The 26262-nt window shown below is 37.8% G+C and overlaps 1 protein-coding gene across 1 annotated transcript; it reads right to left on the minus strand.

Annotated features, from left to right (window-relative positions):
• Nucleotides 1–1528: 1528 nt before the first annotated feature.
• lrp13 (low-density lipoprotein receptor related-protein 13) lies at nt 1529–26127 on the minus strand. The gene is made up of 21 exons (XM_081364820.1): nt 26006–26127; nt 24749–24922; nt 22425–22631; nt 20843–21070; nt 20527–20733; nt 19394–19623; nt 19171–19300; nt 17981–18168; nt 16439–16622; nt 15689–15901; nt 10545–10728; nt 10153–10354; nt 8990–9154; nt 8690–8890; nt 5488–6031; nt 4997–5116; nt 4787–4894; nt 4325–4558; nt 3444–3762; nt 3253–3361; nt 1529–1726 (listed from the first exon to the last, which is right to left on the minus strand). Exons 1-21 carry the CDS (start codon nt 26064–26066, stop codon nt 1700–1702), a joined length of 4035 nt encoding a protein of 1344 aa, XP_081220946.1. The 5' UTR covers nt 26067–26127; the 3' UTR covers nt 1529–1699.
• Nucleotides 26128–26262: the final 135 nt, after the last annotated feature.

Below are 26262 nucleotides of genomic sequence, written 5' to 3' on the forward strand. Positions count from 1 at the left end.
CTATATGCTTTCATTGCATGAAAGCAGCAACACATTCAAAATTAGGCTCGAAAAACATGAGGGTGAGGCTACATTTTTATTACAGTACTTAACATTTCATCTACATATAACCTTGGTTGGTAAATCTTCCAGCAGTTTAAAAGTAAATGATTATGTAGGAAAAATTCATTGCAGTTTGCCAATTTCATGAAAAAATAAAAATGTATCCATTCATTTATTCATAAAGGCCTGTTCACACCAATCACACTTTGCTCCCATACCAATGAACTAATATGATTTATTATAAGGATCGAAAGAGACTCCAATAATGTAGTTCATAGGTTTCACTATCGTTACAGCTGCGGTGTGGACTTGCCTATTCTAATAGAATTAGAGTGATGGAGTCCTTGGAGTGAACAAGCCTTTAAAAGGATATATATTTACTTTCATGACCTTTAATTGACAGATTTGCCAAAGGCCAACGTCTTTAACAGTCTTTCTGTTTTCTGTGAGATTCAGTGACCGTCAGGGGGTCTGGTGCTTTTGGCCCATTGGTATTTTGCATGGGAATTTGTGTTACTTGGCTGTCCTCAGATGCGGGGAGGAAGACAGTAGGGACAATGACGAAAAATGGCTGAAGATTGTTGGACCCAGACTGACCAGGGGAAAGATGTCTGTCCTCACCCATCAAGCTCCTCTCCTTGGGGTCGACAGATGAAAACTGGTAGTTGGTCGTTGTTTAAATCACCACCTCTTGGCGGAGGGCAGAGGTCACCAAACGTCAGTGGACATTACGGTGACCTGGGCGTCACTGGCCTGGGAATGGAAGGTCTGCGTGATACAGATGTAAATTTCAGGAGTGAAGTCATTGTAATGATCTGGCTGAATGAAGGGACCATAGAACGGATAATCCGGTCCATATTCATAACCAAAACCCAGCTGACGTCTGCATCTTTCTCTCTGGATCATATCCAAAACAGTTTACTGAAACACTTCATTACATGTCTTGATAACGTGAGAGGTCATTATACTTAAAAGCAAATTTTTTTTTACAATTTAAATGTAAGTTAATTGTAAACTAATTTAATATTAAAATATAAATAACGTATCTTATAATTAATTTGAAATAAAAAAAATGACATTAAATTTTATCAATTGTGAAACTCACCTAATATAAAGGTGAACCCACTGGGAAGCCGAGGGGTGATGCTTTTAATGGTGACAAATTATGAGATTCTTCATTCCATTTTAGAAAAGAGATTTTATTTTTAATTTAATTCCTTTTAAATTTAAGTGTAAAGATTGACAAACTATAAATTGTTACCTTAAGATATCAAGGACCTCCTCTAGTGTTGTACCTTCCTACACAGTTTTTAAATGCATTAAACCCTTGTTGACTTGGTCATTTTGTAGGTGAGGCCAAAGGTTTCCATGCAGCCAGTTTTCCCATCATCTTCCTTCCCAAAATTTTGTGGTAAAGGTGATCATTTCACAATAGGTTTCTTAATTTACTTGAATCTTTCATGGCATGTCAGGTACACAATGTGGTGCTGTGGCAAAAGTTTATTTCTGCTGTACTTGTGTGGTAAACCAAGTTATCGTCAGTAAGTGACCCATTAAATAAATACAGAATGATAGTTATGAAAACAGATGGCAAAAGTTAAACCGCAACAAGACTTTATTTCAAAGAAACCAAGATGCTACAGCTGACATGATGAAGCTAGTCCACAGACGTTACCTCATTTTCCTAAAGACAGAACAAAGTGTGTTTATTTGCATGTACAAGATATGACATGATTTCTCTCTCTCACGTTAAAGGAATAGTTCACCCAAAACCACATTATTCAGTCACCCACCCAAATATGGATTTCTTTCTGTGGAGCATAAAAGAATGTTCACACGGTTTCCATATGAACGGATGTATGCAAAGACAAAACTGGACAAAAGATGTCCAGAGACTCAAGCCATTCCAAAACCTTCTGAAGCATTTTCACACCGAATATTACACCATCTTTGCTAATTGTTTTCATCACCAATGACAGGGTAAAAATAAAAGTCAAGTGGTTTTGGAATTAAAAGAGGGTGAGATTATGACATTTAATTTTTGGGTAAATTAATTCTTTAAACTCATTACCATTCTATTAGGGGTGTAACGCTACACAGAAGTCATGGTTCAGAACGTTCCTCGATTTTGGGGTCACGGTTCGATATATTTACAGATGTGAAAAGTTCAATATTACCAGAGAATGTCTAATAGTAATAAGGGGAGAAGTTCCACTCTCAGTAAACTTCCGGCCTCTGAACTGGTTGCAGTTCCACTCTGGTTCCATATGAGGGCGCTCACAGGACGAGTGCAGAATGAATGGAGGTCTATGGACCTATACCCCTCGAAATCCACTTTTCTCAGGATATAATTTGTCTAGTAATTTGAATGTTGCTTTAGAAAAGGAGATGCAAAGAAATTACACATTGCTGGGTGTTAGATTTTTTTTTACAGTCACTTATTTGCTTTAAAAAGTCTTTTAAAATGTCAATGACGTCATACACATTGTACGACCAGAGATACTGCTTTATGGCAATCCTTCAGTCACTTTGGTGCTCTGCACTTTTCTCTCGAGGTATCGACAACACAGCTGACACAGGTAAACACACGTGCTAGAAGAGTTTTTGTTTTGTTGTTTTAAAAGACCACGCCGAAAATACAAACACACGATGCCATCAAGCGGTATCTCTGGTCGTAATCAGTCATTTACTGACCAATCAGCGTTCATTAGCAGAATGCTAGCGTGTTATGGGCAACAACTCAACCTGTAAGAAATCAAAAGGACATAAGTACTCGTTCATTCAACTTTCGACCTATAACCCATGTTGAACTTGCAAAACCTACAATCAAATCAGATTTCTCAACGGCAATCGGGTGAAAGACAAATTTAGCCGTCTAGCCCCATAGACTCCCATTCATTTTGCACTCATGGGCGATCGCCCCCAGTGGAACTCTGGTGGAACTACAACCAAAATTCGGTACAATAGAGCTTAATAGGGAGTGGCCAGGCTCTCCGTAGTCAGGCTCTGATATTACGCTTTTTCAAGAAATCACGGAAAGATGAGCGAGAAGGAGAAAAAAAATTAGGAGACAGTGACTGCACGCCCCCCTCTGGATTGGAGTGTGGATCACCTGTGACTAACTGTATTTGTCATCTGACTGTATGCACCGAACCATGACTGTTCAGGATGAAAATATGCACCGTTACACCCCTACATTTTATTTCCTACCTCTGACGATTCTGTGTCTTTTCCTTTAGGTTTTTCAGAAGACGGCTTAGGTCTTCTCTCTATATCCTTCATGCCCGTTTCCTGCACATCCACAGCCTGTGCTGCTTGCCTAAACACACATACTTTAATGCTCATTACCAATATGGTTTCAACCTTCTTGAGCAAATAAAAGCAAGCAGATTACAGTGTACCTCTGATTTGTGGCTTTTCTCTTCTGAATGATGCCGACGGCAACCCCCAGGACGACCACAGCGACACACAGTCCAGCCACCCCGTACAGAACCGGCCCCTGTGAAAACCCTCCTGAAACATCCTGGCAGAGCTCTCCACCATAACCCGGCTCACAGATGCACACGGTCGCTCCGTTCTGGGTCACACATTTACCGTTGCCGTTACACCGCTTAAAGCCACACTCCCCAGACTCCACGTTCTCTGGTATGACGTTCTCACTCAAACCTGGACGGAACGATTTAGGATTGATCCGAACGTTCTTATGTGCATCTTGGAGACCTGAGAAATCAAAACAGAAGAGCAAACGAGTTATTATAGTTAACTAGAACTTAAAAAAAAGAAAGAAAAGGTACTTAAAATAAAAACCTAACTGAAATAATTTATTTTTGAGAAACTTTCAGAAAAAAAAATATATAGCCTAATTCAGAATTTATTTTAAATCATTACTTTCGCAATTCCGTTTGGTGCAACTAGAGGTGTGCTTCACCTTTTAACTGGATCATATGCTGTGTATTCAAACATGCATACATCAGGAATGCTGACTGAAAGTGCATCATAAAACATTGCTGTGAAACAGAGCTAACAAACCCTTTTCCTGACCATAAACGTTCAGCATTTCTCATTTTAATGTAGTTTAACTTGAACTAAAATAACTAAAAACATTAAACACACAAAATAACTATTACAAATGACAAAACTTCAACTAAAATTAAACAAAACAAAACAGAAAAATTAATAGAAAAATAAGTGTGCATAATGCACACTGTTAGTAAAGGCAACTTTTTCTCCCTAAAATACTTCAAAAATGTAAGCCAAAGGGTGGGGTTTGGTGATTCCTCACAGTTCTCATCAGAATGATCTGGGCAGTCCGCGACGCCGTTGCAGAACTTCTCCAGAGGTAGGCAGAGGTCCTCGCTCAGGCAAGGTTTGGTGGCTTCAGGGCAGCGGGGGTCGGAGCTGCACTCTTTGCCGTTGACCAGGCGGTGATCATGGGCACAATGGCACGTTATTCCTCCGGGGAACGCAAGACAGAGGTGACTGCAGCCTCCATTACCATTAGAGCAGAGATTAGTGCCTGAAATATAAAACAGAATAATTAATGCTCCATAATTTGCATGTCTTTAATGGACAGGACAGAGGAGAGACAGATAGGAGGGGAGAACGAGATCAGGAAACGACAGTCTGTGTCTCCACTAGAGCGACATGACTCTCTGCTACCACTGCATCACGGCTCTTGCAATGCTCAACTGCCCACAGTTATCTTAAGTGAAGTTTACCAGGTTTGAAATGATTTTCTGCTCACCTTTTTGTCTCGACTTTGTGAATGCTTTCAGACTGACGATCTCTGTGTCCACTTCAAACCACAGCTTCCCCACATGCTCATCATCACTGAACCAACACTTAGTGGAGTCTAAATAACAATGGAGATTTGATCAGGTTAAAAACCACCTTAAGCTGGTATGACCTGGCTTTTCCCACAGGAAGAGCACAAAACTTCCCCGTACAAATGTACCTTTTTTAGTAATCCAAACAAGCACTTTGTTAATCAAAGCAAATGCCATCAAGCTGCCTTCTGTCTTTATTTCCTTGTATCCAGAACCATCTATGCCAACTGAACCAATTACTGCAAGACCTAGAGAAAAGTCCAGTATATTTCATTATATCAGCTCAAGATTTTTTAAAACATTAATACTTTTATTCAGCAACAGTGGGTAAAAAGTTACAGTAAAGACGTTTAATATACTGAACACAAGTATCCTAAAAATGTATCATGGTTTCCACAAAAATATTATACAGCAATACGGTTTACAACATTGACGATAATGTTTCTTGAGCAGCAAATCAGCATATTTGAATGATTTCCGAAGGATCATGTGACACTGAAGTCTGGAGTAATGATGCTGAAAATTCAGCTTTACCATATTCAAATAGAAAAAAGTTATTTTAAATTTAATATTTCACAATATTAATGTTCTTACTGTATTTTTGATACAAAAAGCATACCAGTATCAGCCCAGTACAGTTTATTCCCTTCATCCGTCAAGAGCAGTGAAGTTAGCCGGACTGATCTATTCCACACCACTGTCCTGTTCTGTCCATTCATATAGGCACACTCCACCCTGGTCACCTGACCTCCCTGGACTTTGTTTGAGAAGCAGAGACGCCCACTGGGTGGGTCCAAAGCAATGGATTCAATGGCTCCGACGCCGTCCTGTATCAACACACTGGTGTGTGTGCCGTCCGGTGAGGTGACCTGCAGGCCAGGCAGCTTCTCGCTGCTCCAGTACACATTCAGGGTGATCCAGTCCACGGCAAACACACGCAGCGAGTCTTTATGTAGCTGGAGAAGTTTCCCACGAGGCACCAGCGTGTTGTCCTTCATCTTGAAGAGTCTCACGACGGGCTGACCACCATCAGACACGTACAGGGTCAGGTCACGCAGCACTAAATCTAACATGGTTGGCTTGTTCATGTTGGGAAGGTCTAAATGGCGATGTTCGGGCCACTTTTGTAGGTTCACGCCACTGTCTCTGTTCTGTAAATAGATCTGAGAGAAAGACAAACTTAATCAGTTTAATACACTTAACCCTGCATAGGAGACTTTTAAAAGATGTATGAAGTACTCAATTGAAAAGGATTTTTTACATTTTTTTTCATATTTAATGTAATTTTATATTTGTTAGAAATATAAAAACAAAATATTTTTAAATCTAGCTTTTTTTCTATTTCTTCAGTTTTTTGCTTACAAAATCTGGAATTTATAAACTATAAATGTAATTCAAATCCATAAACACTGTTTTTGCTGGAAAACAGTAGCACAGCCTATAATGCAAAACATTACTGATTTCTTTGTGGTTTATCACATGCTCATTGATGCTTTCAAGATAGAGATATATATATATATTAGGGATGTCCCGATACCACTTTTTGCAGAACGAGTCCGATACCGATACTTTGATTTTTGGTACTCGCCGATACCGATACCGTAAACCGATACCTGAATTTACACTGCATTTGTAATTTTTAAATGTATTAGTTGATAAACCAAAAGAATATACATCATATTAGTTTGCTTAATTTGTTCATCGAATTCAAATGTTCAAATGTTTGTCAAAACCAGTGAAATATCAATTATTTATTCCAATCTTGATACTACAACAAAAACTACCATCTTAATTAATGTGAATTTAAAACAAGTAAGCAGTCAGTAACAAAATAAGAACAAACAATCGAATTAGCAGTTAGAATTAGAGTTTTTCGGGTAGATCTAACAGGTACAGAAATTTGAATAAAGTAATCAAATGTGAAATAAAGCATATTCATTACTGTATAAATTATATATAGATAGATATTTTTGTAAAGTTGAAAAGGGTAGCCTATTTAGTCAAGAGCAGTGAGTAATTTCTTTATCCTTTGTGTGATTAACATTAAAACAAGCAGGTTTATTAAACTGCTGCCCCTTTAAGACCGAACGCACGGACCGCATTTGAACATGCTACGTTCATTTGAGATATAACCGACTTTGTTTACTATAGGATACTCGCCAAGACGGGCGTTTTTACCTAATTTTGTGTGAATTCGTCAGTACAAGTGCAAGACAATTTAATTCAGTATTCGCGCGCTAAGATGCTGGTTTGCGGGGCACGCGCTTTGGATGTTTGCGTTCATGGAACTTCTTGACTTGCACACGTCCTGTAATAATGTAGGGAACCACTCGTTATACTTAAATCAGGTAACAGTTCATGTTTTACTTTACTTAAACGATTTAGTTTTCATCCAAATAACATGTGCTGAGTGAACGATCAGCAATCAAGAGCATTCAACAGAAGTGCGCTCACTCGCTCGCTCTCTCTCTGGTCAGTTAACGTTAATAAGCTACATGCCTCGTTTTCTTTTCTTTGCCATTGACATCCGACTGAACAAACTTTCCACTGATGTCTGTTTAAAGGGATGTGCTCGACCAGCTCGCGCGTCTGTGCCGTTGTGCACTTAATCCACTGCGCGTTTTTCTCTTATCAGCTCGCGCACCACAGCTATGTTACTATACACACGCACCTTGTACGAACCATGTGAAATGAGCCCAAACCGCCTACATTATACTTTCCTATGCCTCAGTCCGTTCACCTCCACAAAGCACTCGCGGCGGCCAGTTTCGTTTTGCAAAATGTACGTGGTATCGGTGCGTGGTATCGGCGAATTTTTATGAGTACGAGTACGAGTATATGAGGACAGTATCGGCCCGATCCCCGATGCCAGTATCGGTATCGGGCCATCCCTTATATATATATATATATATATATATATATATATATATATATATATATATATATATATATATACAAGCAGACATGTGCAAAGTTTCAGAAATGGGCGTGGTGAGGGGCTCAGTAGTGCCACCTTTAGTCAAAAATGGGGGCTTAGTTTTTCCTAGAATCACAAAAATCGGTATGTATATTGTTCTCATCGAGCCGGACTACTTTCTAATTTACAGTTATTAGCTCCGACCAACAGGAGGTCAGATATTTTGGTTTGAATGTTTGAAATATATATATATATATATATATATATAAATATATAAAATTCTTCACTTTAGATTACACCTCACCCATGTTAGCCAGCTAGATAACATTACATTGGTGACAAATGATCTCTTCCATTTTGTGACAAGCATCCGAGTGCAATGGATAATCGAAAAAGTTCCATCCATTGGTTAAGATGTTTTTGTGTTCCATGCACATTGTGTTCAGAATTATTAATTTAGAAAATAGAAAGGATAAATTTTAAATGTCATGCCAACTTTAAGCTTTCAAGTCAAAAAAATAATTATAAAAAAACAGCAATGTCCTGAAAGGGGGTTGATCAACCCTAGGTTGATTTTACTCCGAACAATCCCTTCAAATCATTACTTTCGCAATTCCGTTTGGTGCAACTAGAGGTGTGCTTGACCTTTTAACTGGATCATATGCCGTGTATTCAAACACGCATACATCGGGGATGCTGACTGAAAATGCATCATAAAACATTGCTGTCAAACACAGTACTAACGAACCCTTTTCCCGACCATTTGCTAGAACCAGAAGAGACCACAGTTTCAATTGTCATTTTGACCATCATATTTTGGCAAAATCACGGTAAGATGACCTACTCAATAAACACTGATGACTTCTAACATTTAATTTTAACCATCAGGTATTAACGGCAACACCTGTGTGACTGCAGCAGGAGAAAGAAACAGCAGGAAAGAGGAGTCTTTGGGTTTGGAGCAGGTGAGTCTATCTTCATCCAGCATCAACTGAGATGGACACTTGCAAACGGCCTTCAGCCCTGGTGCTAACACACACAGGTGAGAGCAGTGCTGGGAAGCACAGGGGTTAGAGACGCCCACTTGGAAAAGTGCATGAATGACCTGCAGAGGCACACAAGCACCCGATTTAAACTTCATTACATCCTACACATGCATGTTTCAAAGCAAGCATACACTTTACTGATCACTGATCATACTTGCCTTCAAACCGAATGGCTGTCCAGGACGCTTGAGCAGGACTTGGTGCTGTTTGCCCGTGGTTTTCTGAGCTCTCTGAATGGTTCCTCTTTTAGTATCAGACCAGTAGACCTTATCATTGAATACAGACACAGAGAATGGACTGGGAGTCTCCATCAGCTGCAAGATCTGCAAAATAATGGAAGATGGAGGGGGGAAATTCTGTTTTTAAAAGATGCTGGAATCTAATTGATCATATCTTCAACTCATCTTTTCTTTCATTGAGGACCCATGTCTATCCAGTGGTGGACTTCAAGTATCCGTTTATCAGACCATTTTTATTTGGGGAAATTGTTACTTTTATTTCACTACATTTCAAAGCATATTATACTTTACTACATTTCATAAAAACCAATCATACCTCATTTTGAACGGAATTAAATCACCACTCCCTGAGACCAATGAACCTGTTGAATTGGTTCACAAATCACATTGAACGATTCACTTGCAAATACGACTGATCTGATTACAGCTGTTTTTGAATAAACTATTAAGATTCAATGATCTAGTCAGAAGGAGCCAAGACATGGAATATTGTCGGATGCAGCTGATGGCGTGAAGAGTTACTGTCAAGTTTTAGTATTGATTATTGTAAATGAAAATCATATTTACGTTATGACTTGAAATGCATGAATGTGGACATGTCTGCATTTCTCAACATCTGTAGCGGTATCAAATAACTAAAATGTTTCTCAATGTTACAATGTTAACGCATTTTGGCCCATGTGATGTGTGTACATTGTATATAGTTGTTGCGCCACATATTTACACAAATTATTTTCCCCTCAATTTTAAAATACTACTGTATATGGTATATTTAACTTATTTGCACACTTAAATCATCAGCAACTTCAACTACTTTTAGTGGAGTGAAATTGAAAAGGAGTATGTATACTGGAGTGAAAGTATTGCCCTAATGAAATATTGAGTTGTGTACTTCATCCACCACTGTATCTAACAGACTAACACATGGATTGATGGACAGAAATGTTGATCCAGAAACAAGGTATCCAACTAAATACATTCAAGTACTAGCAAAGCATGTTAGAAGCTACTGTAGTATTTTGCCCTATTATACATTTTGTGAAATGCTACAGTTCTCAAACGGCCTGGTGGACATCCACTACCTTAATATCTCCTCCATCAATATTGGCTGATCCTATACACTTGAGTTTCTCATCTGTCCAGTAGATTCTGTGATGAATGGAGTCCACAGTCAGACTGACCGGCCACCGGAGAGAGTGACTGACCAGCACACGTCTGTCTGAGCCGTCCATTCCTGCCCTTTCTATCTGAGCCTCGTCCCCCGTTTCGGACCAGAACATTATTCTGAAAGGATGACAAATATATCAGGGTCAGCTTACATTAGACATTCAAAATCAGTGGTTCTCAAATATGAATAAATGTAATTACACCAAGAATTTTTTTTTTTTTTTTTTTAGAAATGCATGTTAACATCCATCCATCCACCCATCCATCCAAAATAGCTAACCAATAATGTGACAATGTTTATTCTAACCCTTTCTGTGGCAGGAGAGCGATGGAGCGAAGCTGGCCGAGATCTTCACCCAGGATCGTCACACGATCTGTGGTTTTGGCGGCATCATTTTCCAGTCCCACTGCATTGATCTGGCCGTTGACACTGTCGGCCCAGTAGAGGTTCCTCGCCACCCAGTCCACTGCCAGACTTTCTGCATTTATACCTGACGTATAAAGATAGACACTTACATTCCCAATTCTGCGATGTCAAAAACATGAATACTTTTACACATTTACACCTACTGAGTGTTTCTGCAACATGACCTGTCGAGTCAGGTCAGGCATTAGCATAAATGTCAGAATTTAATGCCTCTCATTTTAGTTCAAATTATGTACCAAATTAAGTTCTAAATTATTACATTTGTGCAAATAACCTTGACCAACACTATAAGTGGATTTAAAGGGACAAAAATGTAGAAGGCTCCTTTATTTTATTGCATCTCACCTTTAACTGTTATTTTGGTATTATTTATGTACTATTATAGTATTTATTCATATTTTGTAATTTTTAGGTTTTAAGTCAAGTCAAGTCAAGTCAAGTCAACTTTATTTATATAGCGCTTTTCACAATACAGATTGTATCAAAGCAGCTTCACAGTATTAAATAAAATAGTACATCAGTGTATGTTTCTGGTGTAAAACATCCACGTTTGGTAATGCAGATCAATAGCACTGTTGAATCGATTAATCAAATTAAGTATCCCCAACTGAGCAAGCCAAAGGCAACAGTGGCAAGGAACCGAAAAACTCCATTAGGTGACCTAATGGAGAAAAAAAAAAACCTTGGGAGAACCCAGGCTCAGTCGGGGGCCAGTTCTCCTCTGGCGTTTATGAAGTAGAGACCGGATTTAACTGTAAGATTAAAATATTATATGAATGCCTGGCTGAAGAGATGCGTCTTTAATCTAGTTTTAAACTGGGAGAGCGAATCTGAGCAACGAACAGTATCAGGAAGGCTATTCCAGAGTTTTGGTGCTAAATGTGAAAATGCTCTCCCTCCTTTGGTGGATCTGGATATCCTAGGTATGACCAGAAGCCTCGAATTTAGTGATCTTAAAGAGCGCGATGGATTATAGGGCGATAGAAGATCCGTTAAATAAACTGGAGCTAAGCCGTTTAGGGCTTTATAAGTCAGTAGCAATACCTTGTAATTAATACGGAACTTTATAGGTAACCAATGTAGTGATGATAAAATTGGTGTTATATGGTCAAACTTTCTTGATCTAGTAAGAACTCTAGCGGCGGCATTTTGGACTAACTGTAGCTTGTTTATTGAGGATGCAGGACAACCAGCTAATAAAGCATTACAGTAATCTAGTCTCGAGGTCATGAATGCATGAACTAGCTTTTCTGCATCAGAAACAGATAGCATGTTACGTAATTTAGCAATATTTCTAAGGTGAAAAAAGGCTGTTTTTGTAACATATGAAATATGATTTTCAAAAGACAAGTTACAATCTAATATAACACCCAGGTCTTTTACTGTAGAGGATAAAGTAACAGGACACCCTACTATGTTAAAGTTGTATTGAAGGAGGTTTTGTGGGCGGTTTTTTGAACCGATAAGTATTACCTCTGTCTTATCTGGATTTAATAAAAGAAAATTGTGCTGAACCAGCTTAATGCTTGTCCTTGAACACCGGTATAGTTTTGTAGCCGATCTAAGAGTATTGTGTGATCTATAGTATCGAACGCAGCACTAAGATCAAGTAAAACTAGTATTGAGATACAGCCTTGGTCAGAAGCTAAGAGTAAATCATTTGTGATTTTAACGAGCGCAGTTTCAGTGCTATGATGCGGCCTGAACCCAGACTGAAACTTTTCATAGGTGTCATTTTCTTGCAAGAAAGAGCCCAGTTGGGCAGACACAACTTTTTCTAATATTTTGGACATAAAAGGAAGATTTGAAATGGGTCTATAATTTGCTAGGTTATTTGGGTCTAATTGTGGTTTCTTAATTAGTGGTTTTATAACTGCCAATTTAAATGTTCTTGGAACATGACCTAAAGATAAAGACGAGTTAATAATATTGAGGAGAGGCTCTTCCACTATAGGTAACACTTCTTTCAATAGTTTAGTTGGTATGGGATCTAATAAACATGTTGTTGTTTTAGAGGAAATGATAAATTTATTTAACTCTTTTTGTTCTATAGTTGTAAAGCACTGTAATTGTTCTTGCGGGGTGATAATCGAGGCTGAATTATAAGGCGCGATTGAAGATTGAACGTTTACAATTGTGGATCTGATGTTTTCTATTTTCTCAGTGAAAAAATTCATGAAATCATTACTACTAAACTGTAACGGAATATTTTGTTCAGGTGACGCTTGTTTATTTGTTAGTCTAGCCACGGTGTTAAATAAGAACCTAGGATTGTTTTGGTTATTTTCTATTAGTTTGCGGAGATGCTCAGCCCTGGCCGCTTTTAGGGCCTTTTTATAGCGTGACGTACTGTCTTTCCAAGCGATTCTAAAAACCTCTAAATTAGTTTGTTTCCATTTACGCTCTAAATTACGGGTTTCTCTCTTTAGAACACGAGTAGTATTGTTGTACCATGGTGCTTTAATTTTCTCTCTGACCTTTTTTAGTCTCATAGGTGCAACAATATCCCATTTTCCAGAGAGAACGGTGCTCATAGTGCTGGTTAGTTCGTCTAGTTCATCTGTTTGTTTAGGTTCAGGCAGCAGCTGAGACAGATCCGATAAGCAATTTGAAAAATGATCTATGGTGGATGGAAGGATTGTTCTGCCTAATCGATAACGCGGCGCAGCATGATATATTACCGGGGTACGTAATATGCAAGTTACCATGTAATGGTCAGTTACATCATCACTTTGCGGAATGATATCTATATCGGTTGGATCGGTTCCATGTGATATAATTAAATCGAGTGTATGATTAAAACGATGAGTCGGTCCGGTAACGTTTTGCTTAACCCCAAAGGAGTTTAATAAGTCTATAAACGCAGCCCCTAACGTATCATTTTGATTATCTACGTGTATGTTAAAATCTCCAACAATTAATATTTTATCGACATTGACCAATAGATCTGAGAGAAAATTTGCAAATTCTTTTAGGAAATCAGCATAAGGCCCTGGTGGTCTATATACGGTAGCCAAGGCTAAAGATAATAGGGATGTTTTTCTATCATCTAAGAGCGTAACATTTAGTACAAGTACTTCAAATGAAATAAACTTATAACCCGTTTTCTGAGTAACATTGAGAATATCTCTATAGATAGTTGCAATACCGCCGCCACGACCAATCAGACGGGGCTCGTGCTTATAGGAGTATCCTGATGGAGTAGACTCATTTAGACCGAAATAATCATTTGGTTTAAGCCAGGTTTCAGTAAGGCAAAGTACATCTATGCTATTATCTGTGACTATTTCATTTACAATAACTGCCTTAGGTGTGAGTGATCTAATGTTTAAAAGACCTAGCTTTAGAAATTGTTTTTGTTTACTAATAGCAACATTTTCTGTTTTAATAACAATTAGATTTTTCCTAGATCCTGCAGTAGATTTATTATTTGATCGCACTAAGCGAGGAATAGACACAGTTTCTATGCAATGTTCTACACTAGTATTTATATCAGTTAATTTGGTGCAGCAGAGACTATGATTTGGACTTTTGGTTACTAGTCAAAAGGTATTTAACGTTTTGGAGATGTTATCTGACAGAAGATCCGATCCGAATCTGTTTGGGTGTAAGCCATCAGCACGGTAAAGCCTAGGACGCTCCCAAAACAGATTCCAATTATTTACAAAGAGCAGTTTCTGCTCATTGCACCATGACGTTAACCATTCATTTAGCGCGAATAATCTACTAAACTTGTCATGTCCTAGACGGTACGTGGGAAGCGGTCCTGACACAATGATCGTTATATCAGGCGATGTGCTGCGTACCGTATCGATCAGATTCCTGAAGTCTTTCTTCAGAACTTCCGTCTGGCGCAGCCTGATGTCGTTCACTCCCGCGTGCAATACCAAAGTTCCGACGCGCTCGTTATCGTTCAGAATCTCGGGAACGCGAGCAGCGATTTCAGAAACACGAGCACCAGGAAAGCAGTGACTGTGCACCTTATTTTTACCTGATGTAGCATGGACGTGCCGAACAATGGAATCACCGATGATCACAGCATCGCGTTCTGTTTCGCGAAGAGCGGAGAAGCGGTTTTGTGTGGATAACTCGAAAACCGGGAGGGTCGGAGAGGGTCTTGGTCTAGACCTGACTCGCGTCTTCCGCTGCGGAAATATCCAGGCTTCGTGGTGGCGTGTTGGAGCCGGAGTGAACGAGACCATGGCTGATCGCGACCTTGGCGCTCGGAACCGATGCCGAGTAACGCACGGAGTAGACGAGGTCGGAGTCAGCCGGTTAGTAACATTAATCTCTGATTTGTGAGCATCAGCGCGTGATGTTTCAAGAGCTAAACGCCGGTCTCTCAGCTCGGCCTGTCTCACTAAAAGGTCGTGGATCTGTTTCTCAACAGCTTCCAGCTCAGACTGTACCGCGTGCAGCTCAAATGTGTCCTCACCTGCACCAAAAGGTAGACTACTTGCATCTGATATATTCGCCATTTTAACAGATGGACAGTAAGTTAGCAACGACACTACCAGTGATGCTATCAATTAATACTAATTTCTGACAAGCGTCTTAGATATAATCCGTCTTTTAAGTGGTACGGGTGTAGAGTAGACGCACGATAGGTGAAAAATGTTTGTAAGTGAGTGTTGAGAAGACGCGTTCAGCCGTGATCCCCGGGAGTAACCTATAAGAGTATCCAGCGTAGAATCACTAACAGGCTTGAGACACGTCTGCTCAACAGTCCGCGTTGTAACTATGAGGTTTGAGCAGTAGTGCTTCTCAGTGAGGAAAAGTAGAAAATGTTTGTTGTAAGTAAGTTTAAAGAGTAAAATCAAGAATTATAAATCAAATCGATAGAGCTCCAAAGACAACAACGCGTTCAGACGCGACGCATGTTTTACATTTCTATTTAGCTTTAATTTATTTTATTTTAGTATTTCAACTTCAACATGTTTGTCTAATTTTTTTTAACGTGTGAGTTTTTCCATCCAATACTTATTTTATTTCAACTTTATTTCAGTTACCAAATAATAACTGACCTTTAATGATGGTTCCTTTGCTCTTCTGATCCAGTGACAGCCATTTTATGTTGTCAGTGTTGAGGTTGATCCAGTACACTTTCTGCTGCTGCCAATCATAGTCGAGCGACAGGACGAAATGCTTCTCTGATGAGAGGAGAACGTCCAGACTGGAGCTCCTCAGACCCAGCAGAAAGACCTCGGACTGCACAGACGCCAGCAGGTACGGCTCACCTGAGACAGGGGCAAAATTTAACTTGTGTAAAGAAAGGCGAATGAACGAACTTTGCGGTGCTTGAGTGTGTCAAAGTTTGTGGGTTATGAAAAAAAAAAGTTATTTAAAAAAAAACAAATCAAGTCAGCAAAGTTTGAACCGTTTTCTATTCATTTTGATTATGTTTAATAAATATACTGTCATTAAAATGTTAATTTAAAAACTACAGGATGAAATGTCTTTAAAAAGTAAAGATTATGAAAGCTTTGAAGATCAAATAAATGTAATGTTTAACCTCTTTGAAATGCTAAATAGCTTTATTTTAGATAACTGGATGGCACTATTCGATTAAAAATGCATGCAATTAGGACATGTAAAAATGTAGTACTGTTAAACAGTACTGTTTATAATATTAGTTGCATAATGCTTACGGTCTAACACATTAAAAACAAAATAGTGTATGCTGCTCAGTATGCATGCCATTCCAAACATAAGCCTATGCTAGTTTATAACCGCCCCAAAAAAATGCATTGTAAATTTTTGCTCATAATATATACCTGTGATTTTACAGCTGTGACCGTCAGGTTCCAGAACATAACCTTGACTGCAAAAGCACACAAATGAACCCTGAGTGTTGTTACAGTAGTGTGAACAGAAGTCTGGACGGTCCACACACTCATCCACATCAACACACACCAGACCACCATCTACAGGCTTGTAGCCGATCCTGCACCAACAGCGCTATAGGAAGAAAATAAAAACAGTGGAAGGAATTTAAAAGCAGTTATCACAATAAGAGGCCAAGCACCAAGAGCTTCGCCCTGATATTTACATGTTTGAGGACAGTGCCGCCAACTGGTCAACATTGATAAAATGCTTTTAATTTAAGCCTTTTAGATTCATTGGGTCATGTGGAGTACAATGAGATCTGTTTTTGTAAGATCAGCCATATTACCTTTCTGCTTTTTCAATTTTATTGAAACTTTCCTACCTAAATTTAGGTTATATGATCTTTGCAACACCTAACAAAAGTTATTTCAATATGCATTTTATTTATGTACAGTACTGTGCAAAAGTCTTAGGCATGTTAATCCCCAAACTTCCAGAAGAACTGTGGGAACGTCTCTGAGATGCTTGAAGAAACCTTCCTGCAAAGCTCCCTGAAAAACTGTGCGCAAGTGTACCTGGACCAAAGCCGTTTTAAATGCAAAGGGTCGTTACACCATATATTGATTTGAATTAGTTAATAGAAGTTAAATCATAAATTCAATTTGTGATTTTATTTTTGAAAGCATTCTCACTTTACAGCATTTTAACACAAGTGCCAGTGCTTTTCACAGTACTGTAGCTTTGCTGATAGGTTTCTTCAAGCATCTCGGAGACGTTCCCGCAGTTCTTCAGGATTTAGACTCCTTGTGCATACACAAATCTCACTGGATTACAATTAAATAGCAAAAGATATAAATAACTGATATTTATATTATTTTATTATAATATTTAGGTTATTAACATGCCTAAGACTTTTGCACAGTACTGTAAATAAATATATATTCCTATTTGTGTAGTACATTAACAAATCTGACTGTCATCAATGGTTGTAAAAATTATTTAATCTACTTTAGAACCTAAAGGTTCCCAAACCTGTCAACACTACTTTTTTAAAATCACGTTATTTTATGTAATTTTTATTTTATTCAGCAAGCATGCATTTAATAGATCAAAAGTGACAGTAAATACATTAATAATGTTCAAAATTAATTTTCAAATTAATGGTTCTTTTTAACTTTATATTCAACGAATCCTGAAAAAATGCATCATGGTTTCCAAGAAAATTCAGCTTTGCCATAACAGGAATAACATTTTGAAATATTGAAATAGAAAAGTTATTTTTAATATCAATTGTGACAATATTTCATAAAATGGTTTTTTTTTTACTGTATTTTTGATCAAATAAATGCAGCCTTGGTGAGCATAAGAGACTTCAAAATCCTTATCGACCCCAAACTTTTGTCATGTCAATATTATTAGTCAAACTTTATGAGGCTGGTTTTAATATTAAAAAGTGTAATTTTATAACATTAGAACAGAAAGAGGAATACCGTCCCTGTAGGTGTGCTGTGACAATCCTGAGCACACTTTAACTGTTCAGAGCATTTATCTTTCTGGCAGCTCCCGCCCTCATCAGAACCATCCAGACAGTTAGTAACTCCGTTACAGAGCTGAGACGGGTCCACACACTCCGAACTACCACACTGGAACAGATGAGGAGGACAGGACACACTCGGACCTGTTAAAACAGACAAGACGCTCAAATGCAGATCAAATCAAGTACTGATTTGACTACAAAATTGGTGAAACCATTACGGTTTATCATCAATAGATAGAATCCCATTGAAATGGTTTTAATTTTATGTAAAATTAGGAAATTGTCCCAAAACTGTGAAATACAGGAAAGTATCAAAATGAAAACAATGTGGACAGAAATGCTATTTATTTACATGTATACAATATTCAATCAGGGTTTTCAAAAGTGATTGAATAATATTACGCTATCACTCAAAAGTCTGGGTTTGTCAAATGTTTTCAAATAAAAACAGTAACAAAAGATTTTTATTTCAAATGAATGTTGTTCTTTTGAACTCTATTCAAAGAATCCAGAATGGGTTTTTTTACTGCTGTTTCCGCAAAAATATTAATAAGCATAACAATCAACATTGATAATCAGCAGCAAAAGCAAATCAGCATATTAGAATTATTTGTGAAGGATCATGTGACTGAGGACTGGAGTAAAGATGCTAAAAACAGGAGTAAATTACATTTTTAAATATTAAAATGGAACAATATTTTGAAATATAAAACTTTTACTGTATTTGATCAAAAATGCAGCCAGATACTTTAAAAACATTGTAAAAATCTTACCAAATCACAAACTTTTGAACGGTAGAGTATATTTCCTTAATTTTAGTCTATACAATCATCTCAACTTATTCCTGAGAAGTGACTCAAAATCCATTTCTAAATGACCCTTGCAACCCATTTTACTTCTGTAATATGGCATATTTCAGAGTCAATAACTTTATCAATTGGGGATTGTTAAAAGTATCTCTATAACAGGAGGTTGGAGAACTGTTGTTTACAATTAGAACAGGAACGTGTATTGAATTAAATGGGGTCAATAGTGATTTCATGTTGACTAATTTCTAATGTTTAAAGTATTTGGGAATTCTCTTGCATTGGGGTCAAAGCTGGGTTCAGCCGGTTCCAGTTAGATAAAACTGTAGAAACTCACAACCAGATTCATCGCTTCCATCGCTACAGTCTTCAGAGCGGTCACAGCGCCAGGCTTGTGGAATACACTGTGTGTTAGAGGAGCACGGCCACTGGAACTCCCCGCACTGCACTGGAGACTCCTTACAGTTCTGTCCCACATGGGAAAGTCAGTCAAAGGGGTTTACAACAACTAAAGGAATCATGTTCCTTTAATAATGTGTTTTTGGTCATGTAACGCACACCTTCTCATCTGTGCCATCCTTGCAGTCCATCTCTCCGTCACACATCCACTCGTCCAGCAGACACTCCTGGCTCTTCGGACAGCGGCGTTTCGTGCTGCACGGCGGAGGTTTAGAGCAGTCCTCCTCGTCAGAATGATCTCTGCAGTCCGGGTGTCCATCGCAGCGCATACTGACCGACAAGCACTGACCGCTGCTGCACTGCCACTCCGCACTGCTGCAACTCTCCTCACCTACGGGACACGGGATGGAAAACGTGCTTTTAAGTCAATAAAAAAAAAAAAAATCAATACTTTTTTCAGACTGTCTGTCTGTCATGTCTGTTATTGTCACGATCTGGTCCACAAAGGATGGCGATGAAAAGGGTATCTCTTCAAATATAGAGTAACTACTACGGAGTTTACGGAGTAGTCAAGCGAAGTAACCGTGTGTACTTGAACACAAACACCAGACAAAGAGTGGAGAGATCTGAAGGTCTTTAATACACAGGCAAAAGAACTCAACACAGAACAGGTGTGCTATCATTAGAAACACAATGAGTAACCATGACAACTTGCAGAAACCATGCATAATGGAGCAGTTATTTTAGCATCTTATTTTTATATTATTAATTTACTTTAGTAAATATTAATATTTTGAATTTGTTTTCATTTTTAAATATTTTTTTAATTTACTTTAGTAATTTTATGTGCTTGTCAATTTTATTACATTTTTTAACATTTATTTTCAATTTTACTTTATTTTTATTATATTTTCAGTTTGTTTAGTTTAAACATTTTATTTCAGTTAGTTGCTAAGGCACATTTCGAGTTTAGAAATGTTCATCTAAAATGTATATTTATTTCACTTAGCTTTTTTGTATTTATTAATATTTTGAATTAGCTTTAAGTTTTATATTTTCAGTTTTAACTTTTCAAGTTTTAGTAATTTGCTTTTGTCATCGTTACACATTTTATTTCGGTTAGTTGGCAACATTTCTAATTTCTATTTTTTAATTTAGCTTTATTTCAATGAGTGAAAATTGTTAATTGTTTTAGTTAACAATGCTGCAATGGACACACAAAAGTAATCTTATGTTTCTATTGACAGCTAACCAAAGTTGCTTCCCTCAAGAAAGAGTGAATTTAAACTCCTACCACAGCTGGCCTCGTCGCTGCCGTCCGCACAGTCTGCGTCTCCGTCACAGATGAAGGATTCTGGGATGCATCGGGTTTTGTCACAACGATGAGCACACCCTTCCTTAACGCAGTCGACTTCATCTGAGCGATCCTGACACTGAGCCACACCGTCACACTTCTGCCTTTGCTCAATGCACTTCTTCCCCTGAGCACACTGAAACTGACCTGAGGACAGATAGACGGAATATTAAGTTAACGCTGAAGCAGGAATTGAGGACATTTTCTCAACATGTAAAAGTGCCTAAATGGGAGTATTGCTATGTGGTTTCCTCACCAGATTCACACTGCAAAGGGCACTCATCTTCATCAGACCCGTCCTTACAGTCAAACTCGCCGTCACACACATGATTAAACAGCACACAGTCCGTCCCGTCTCTACATGGCCTAGAGCCGATAGAACAGCGCAGAGGTCCTTTAGTTGCTGGAGCGTTTGAGACTTCATCCTCCGCTGACTTTACTTCATTCTCAGTGTTGTCTTCATCATATTCATTAGGGTTAACATCTAAGACCAGAGGAAACACAATTGACGTTCTTGCATTTGGGAAAAATCTGAATGGCATGTTATAAAATCGGAATCGCAAGTTATAAAATCTGAAATGTGAGAGACTCGCAATTACCTTTTTTTTTTTTTTTTTAAACGCGCAGCATTATTTAATGTGTTGACGTTATTTCCACTGAAACAGGAAGACAGGGTGGGATATATCGAACAGCTCGATAGCCAATGGCATTTAATTTATAGCACAGTTCGGCCAGAGCCGTATGGCAAGCCGTTTTAGCTTAAATTGTACCCAGCGTTACTCGTCGTAATTGCATTTTTACTAGTAAGAATTCAATTAGAGATCACTACAATTCAATTCTTACTAGTAGCAATTACAATTAGAGAGCTCTACAATTCAATTAGTAAGAATTACATATACAGAGCTCTCCAATTCAATTCTTACTAGTAACAATTCCAATTACGGAGCTCTACAATTGAATTTTTACTAGTAAAAAAACGAATTAAAGATATGTATAATTGCAGAGCTCTGTAATTGAATTAAAGAGCTCTGCAATTGCATTCTTTGTAGTAACAATTGAAATAGAGCTCTCTCATTGGAATACTAGTAACAATTCAATTGTAGAGCTCCGTAATTAAAAATGAAGACAATGGAGACATATGACTAGTAAGAATTGAATTGTAGAGCTCTAAAATGTAATTCTTACTAGTAAAAATGCAATTACGACGAGTAATGCTGGGTACAATTTAAGCTAAAACGGCTTGCCATAAGAGCCGTTGAGTTCGGCAAAGCCGCAGTTTCCTCCTGATCTCCTCCATATCGCTTTAAAATACAGCATACTGTGCAGATTACTACTCTACAAATACTTAACATGCGCTCTAGTATGAGTCAACACAACAAAAGTGTACTTCTTTAAACATGAAAAAGATTAAAACAGTAAGTACAACTTTTAACGTGATATTACAAAGTGCACTTTTTGTTAAGTCATGAAAGTGTACTCCAAATACACTTAAGTGGTCTTTTCATTAATATATTATCTGCAAGAAGTTTATTTATTTCAGAAATATACTTTATATTTTGAGTTTATATATAATATTGAGTTTGCACTTATGTAGGCTACTTCAATTAAGCACAGTTCTTTTCCCACATGTGTTACAATAAAATAACCAGTTATATCCATTGAGATTAATTGCCACTCTCCGAATTAAGTATGCAATGTATATCCATTTTATAATAGTATGCCATAATCAGTATGCTAGGCTCCATTCTGAGCCCATCAATGGTCCAAGCAGATGATTTTACACTTCCTCTAGCATAGCTAGAATCCAGTAAATACAGAAGTCTAAACAAAACTCCTACCACAGCTGGCCTCATCGCTGCCGTCCGCACAGTCTGCATCTCCGTCACAGATGAAGGATTCTGGGATGCATCGGGTTTCGTCACAACGAAGAGCGCAGCCCTCCTTAAAGCAGTCGACTTCATCTGAGCGATCCTGACACTGAGCCACACCGTCACACTTCTGCCGTTGCTCAATGCACTTCTTCCCATGAGCACACTGAAACTGACCTGAGGACAGATGGAATTATTACAGCATTCTTAGAAGCCTGCTATAAATAGTGTAATAAATTAATCAGGTGGCCAGTGTTGGATGTAATGCATTGCCAAGTAATTAATTGCTGTAATTTAATTACTTTTCCCTTGAAAAAGTAAAGTAAGGGATCTCTTCATTTTCTGTAATTGAATTAGTTACATCTGATGTAATTGCATTGAATACTTGGACTGACGGTCACCGTGATTTTGCCAAGACAGACATGTCCTGGATCAACATATTTTGTTGATCCTGGAATAACATTCCTGCCCCAAAATTTAGTCCTAACCCTATCCTAACCCCACCCAAACTTTTCCCTAAAATCAGAGGGAAATGATAGGTGAATAACACTGATGTTGAAGCACCTCACCCTGGTTTTAAGCCTAAACTTGACAAACTGTAAACTTGTTCCTCAAATCTGATTGGTTGATTGGAAAGTTGTTCCAGGATCAACAAAGATGTTGATCCAGGAACATGTGGTACTTGGTGAAATCACGTTCACCTTGGACTATAGAACAATTATAACTATATGAATCTAAAAAGTGGTTATCAGACATTAACCAATTAATATGAGCACCAAGGCCAGAAATTATAATAAATTCTGCATTTCAGTTTCGTTTCATTTTATAATTGAGATAGTATTATAGTTATTTATGTTCCGTTTTCATTTTTACTTAAGGTTTTAGTAATTTTGTGGTGCAGTTCTCATTTTTATTAGTTTTTGGTATTTTTTTCCCTCTTTTTTTCTAGCTTCTATTTTAGTATATCAAGTTAAACTAAATGAAAATGAGAAATGTTGCCTTTGCAACTATAGTTGACATGTTTAAGTAATGTTATGTTAAATAACACCAGCTCAATTATTATAACACCATTATAACACCAGCCGATTATTCGGAATGATATCTGCTGATACGGATAGTTTGATTTTCTTAAAGGGGTGGTTGATTATGATTTCACTTTTCTAACTTTAGTTAGTGTGTAATGTTGCTGTTTGAGCATAAACAACATCTGCAAAGTTACAACGCTCAAAGTTCAAAGCAAAGGGAGATATTTGCTTTTAAAGAAATCGCTTTTTAAGGACTTCAACAAACGGCTGGTAGAGACTACACAACATTCCTCCCGGGTTAGTGACATTACCAAACCTAAATTTACATAAACCCCGCCCCCGGAAGACGATTTATAGATTATCAAGACAGAATATGCTAATCAATGAATAGAACTCTTAACATAAGCTAGCTAAATTCATCAACTAACCATTCAGAAATGTCCTTTTGCTTCTACATGTTGTCACTTCTTGAGTCTCTCCATCATTGTCTGACTCTGGTTTGAACATAAAAGGCTAAAAGTTTTTGAAATTTTCAATGCATGTGTGTGTGAGTGCAAGCTGTTGAAGCTCCGCCCCCTGTGTCGGGAGCAGCAGCTCATTTGCATTTAAAGGAACAGACAAAATGGTGCGTTTTTGCTCACCCTAAAAAAATTACAATTTTAACATGCTATATATAAATATCTGTGCAGTATTTTGAGCTAAAACTTCACATACACACTCGGGGGACATCAGAGACTTATTTTACATCATGTGAAAAGGGCATTATACCACCCCTTTAAAGAAAAAAAACCCCTTCGAACTAATGCTGTAAACCCTGTCATTTGGTACATTATAATATTAGAGGTAAAATGTACAAGAACCCAAACTATTATATTCAAATGCTATTTATTTTCAGATGTATTAATTACACAAAAACTGAAATGTTTGAATAGCTACAACTCAGATGTGCAGTTTTTATGTGCTCGTCTTTATGACCAATTTCAACACACACAGCGTGACTTACAGTCTGACATTTTCCCACACGCTTTTGATTGACAGGAGATAATCAGCCCTGATCATCGGCTGTTTTTAAACAATCGGCCAATGGCCGATAGAGAAAATAATTGCTTTTATTAGCCGATACCGATTACTGGCCACTACATCGGTGCATCATGCATCCCTAATATTGATGCATGTTGTTATAATTTATTAACCCTGTATTCTGGAAATCAACTTGGGAGTCAAGTATTAATAAAAATGTTTGTTACAAATGTAGGCTATAAAACGTACCCATGCTGCAGACAGATGCACATTCATCTTCATCAGAGCCATCAGCACAGTCAATCTCACCATCACACACATGGCTGTAGAGAACACACTCTGACCCGTCCTTACAGGGTTTGAAGCCCAATCTGCAGCGCAGGGGAACATGTTCAGAAGCCTCTGCAGCCACAATACATTCAGCTGGAGCAGAGACAGCACAACATTAGATCCTCAATACTGGAATGCACTCATTTTACATTATTATTTAAATCAACACAAAAGCATTACAACAAAAACTACCAAGATGTACAAGCACAATGTATAGGCCTACATCATGGTAGAAATGTGCTTAACATTCTGGTGCTCTTCGAGTGGCGGTCAAAAATGAGATGCAGTAGTTATATCCATTTATTCACTTTTTGAGCATAGACCTAAAAAAAAAGACATTTCCAACTTAACTGTCATAAATATTGGATGCTTTGGAGCACGGACTTCAGTTGGGTCTCTTTTTAAAGGGGACACAGTGAAAAAAGTTTTTAAAAAAGCAAACTTAAAAGGTATTGAATTTTACATTTGTTATTAAAAATGTCAAAAATACCATTTTCAAATTTTATATGAAATAAATATTTCCCAAAAAATATTTTATTCTAAAACTGCAAGGAAAATCAAAGCCATAAATGTTCCAAATTTGAGCTTGATCAAAAAAAAAAAAAAAAAGAGAGCTTTCATTAAGATTTAGCAAGTGCCAAAACCTTTACCAAGTTCCGTACCATTCCGATGAAGAAAAATAAATTTGTCAAAAATAATGGGGAGAGAGAGAGAGAGAGAGAGAGAGAGAGAGAGAGAGAGAGAGAGAGAGAGAGAGAGAGAGAGAGAGAGAGAGAGAGAGAGAGAGAGAGAGAGAGAGAGAGAGAGAACACAGATTCATACAAACATTCACACTGGCAGCTTCAAGTTTAAATTTGGAATTTAAGGCAAAGACTACAAGAATGGAAGTATTTAATTATATATATTTATATGTTATTTATATAACTTATTAAGATACTATCATTCTGAAATAAGTTAACCTAAAGCACGTTATGAAACTGAAACGACTTAAAGTTAGAAGTGTTTGAAAATAAAATATTCTGACAGGATAAATAGTCTAGTATTCGTTTGTAATTTAGTATGCAGTGACTTCATCGACACCTATTTGCTGCACCAGTTTCTCAGAACGAGATAAATTAGGGGAGGAAAATATTACAGTAGGCTAGGCTAAAGTTAAATGTGAGACTTTCATCTGACCTCTAAGAAGCAGAAGCAGAAAGATCCCTGAAGCGACATTCAGCAGCACAAATAAACACATGACTTCACTGCAGGGAAAAGCGAGTCAAACCGACTCAGCTCGAGATCGGGCGCTTTATCGCGCGCGCAGCTGAGATCGATGCGGCTTTAATTGATCAGATGATTGACACATGATGAGCGATGATATCGGATTTAATAGGCTACTGAAAATACATTTAATAAACTGTGTAATTGAATTTATTTCTATAATATTTTTT

The sequence above is a fragment of the Scardinius erythrophthalmus genome (assembly GCF_964197995.2).
Source record: "Scardinius erythrophthalmus genome assembly, chromosome: 5".
Taxonomy (NCBI): Eukaryota; Metazoa; Chordata; class Actinopteri; order Cypriniformes; family Leuciscidae; genus Scardinius; species Scardinius erythrophthalmus.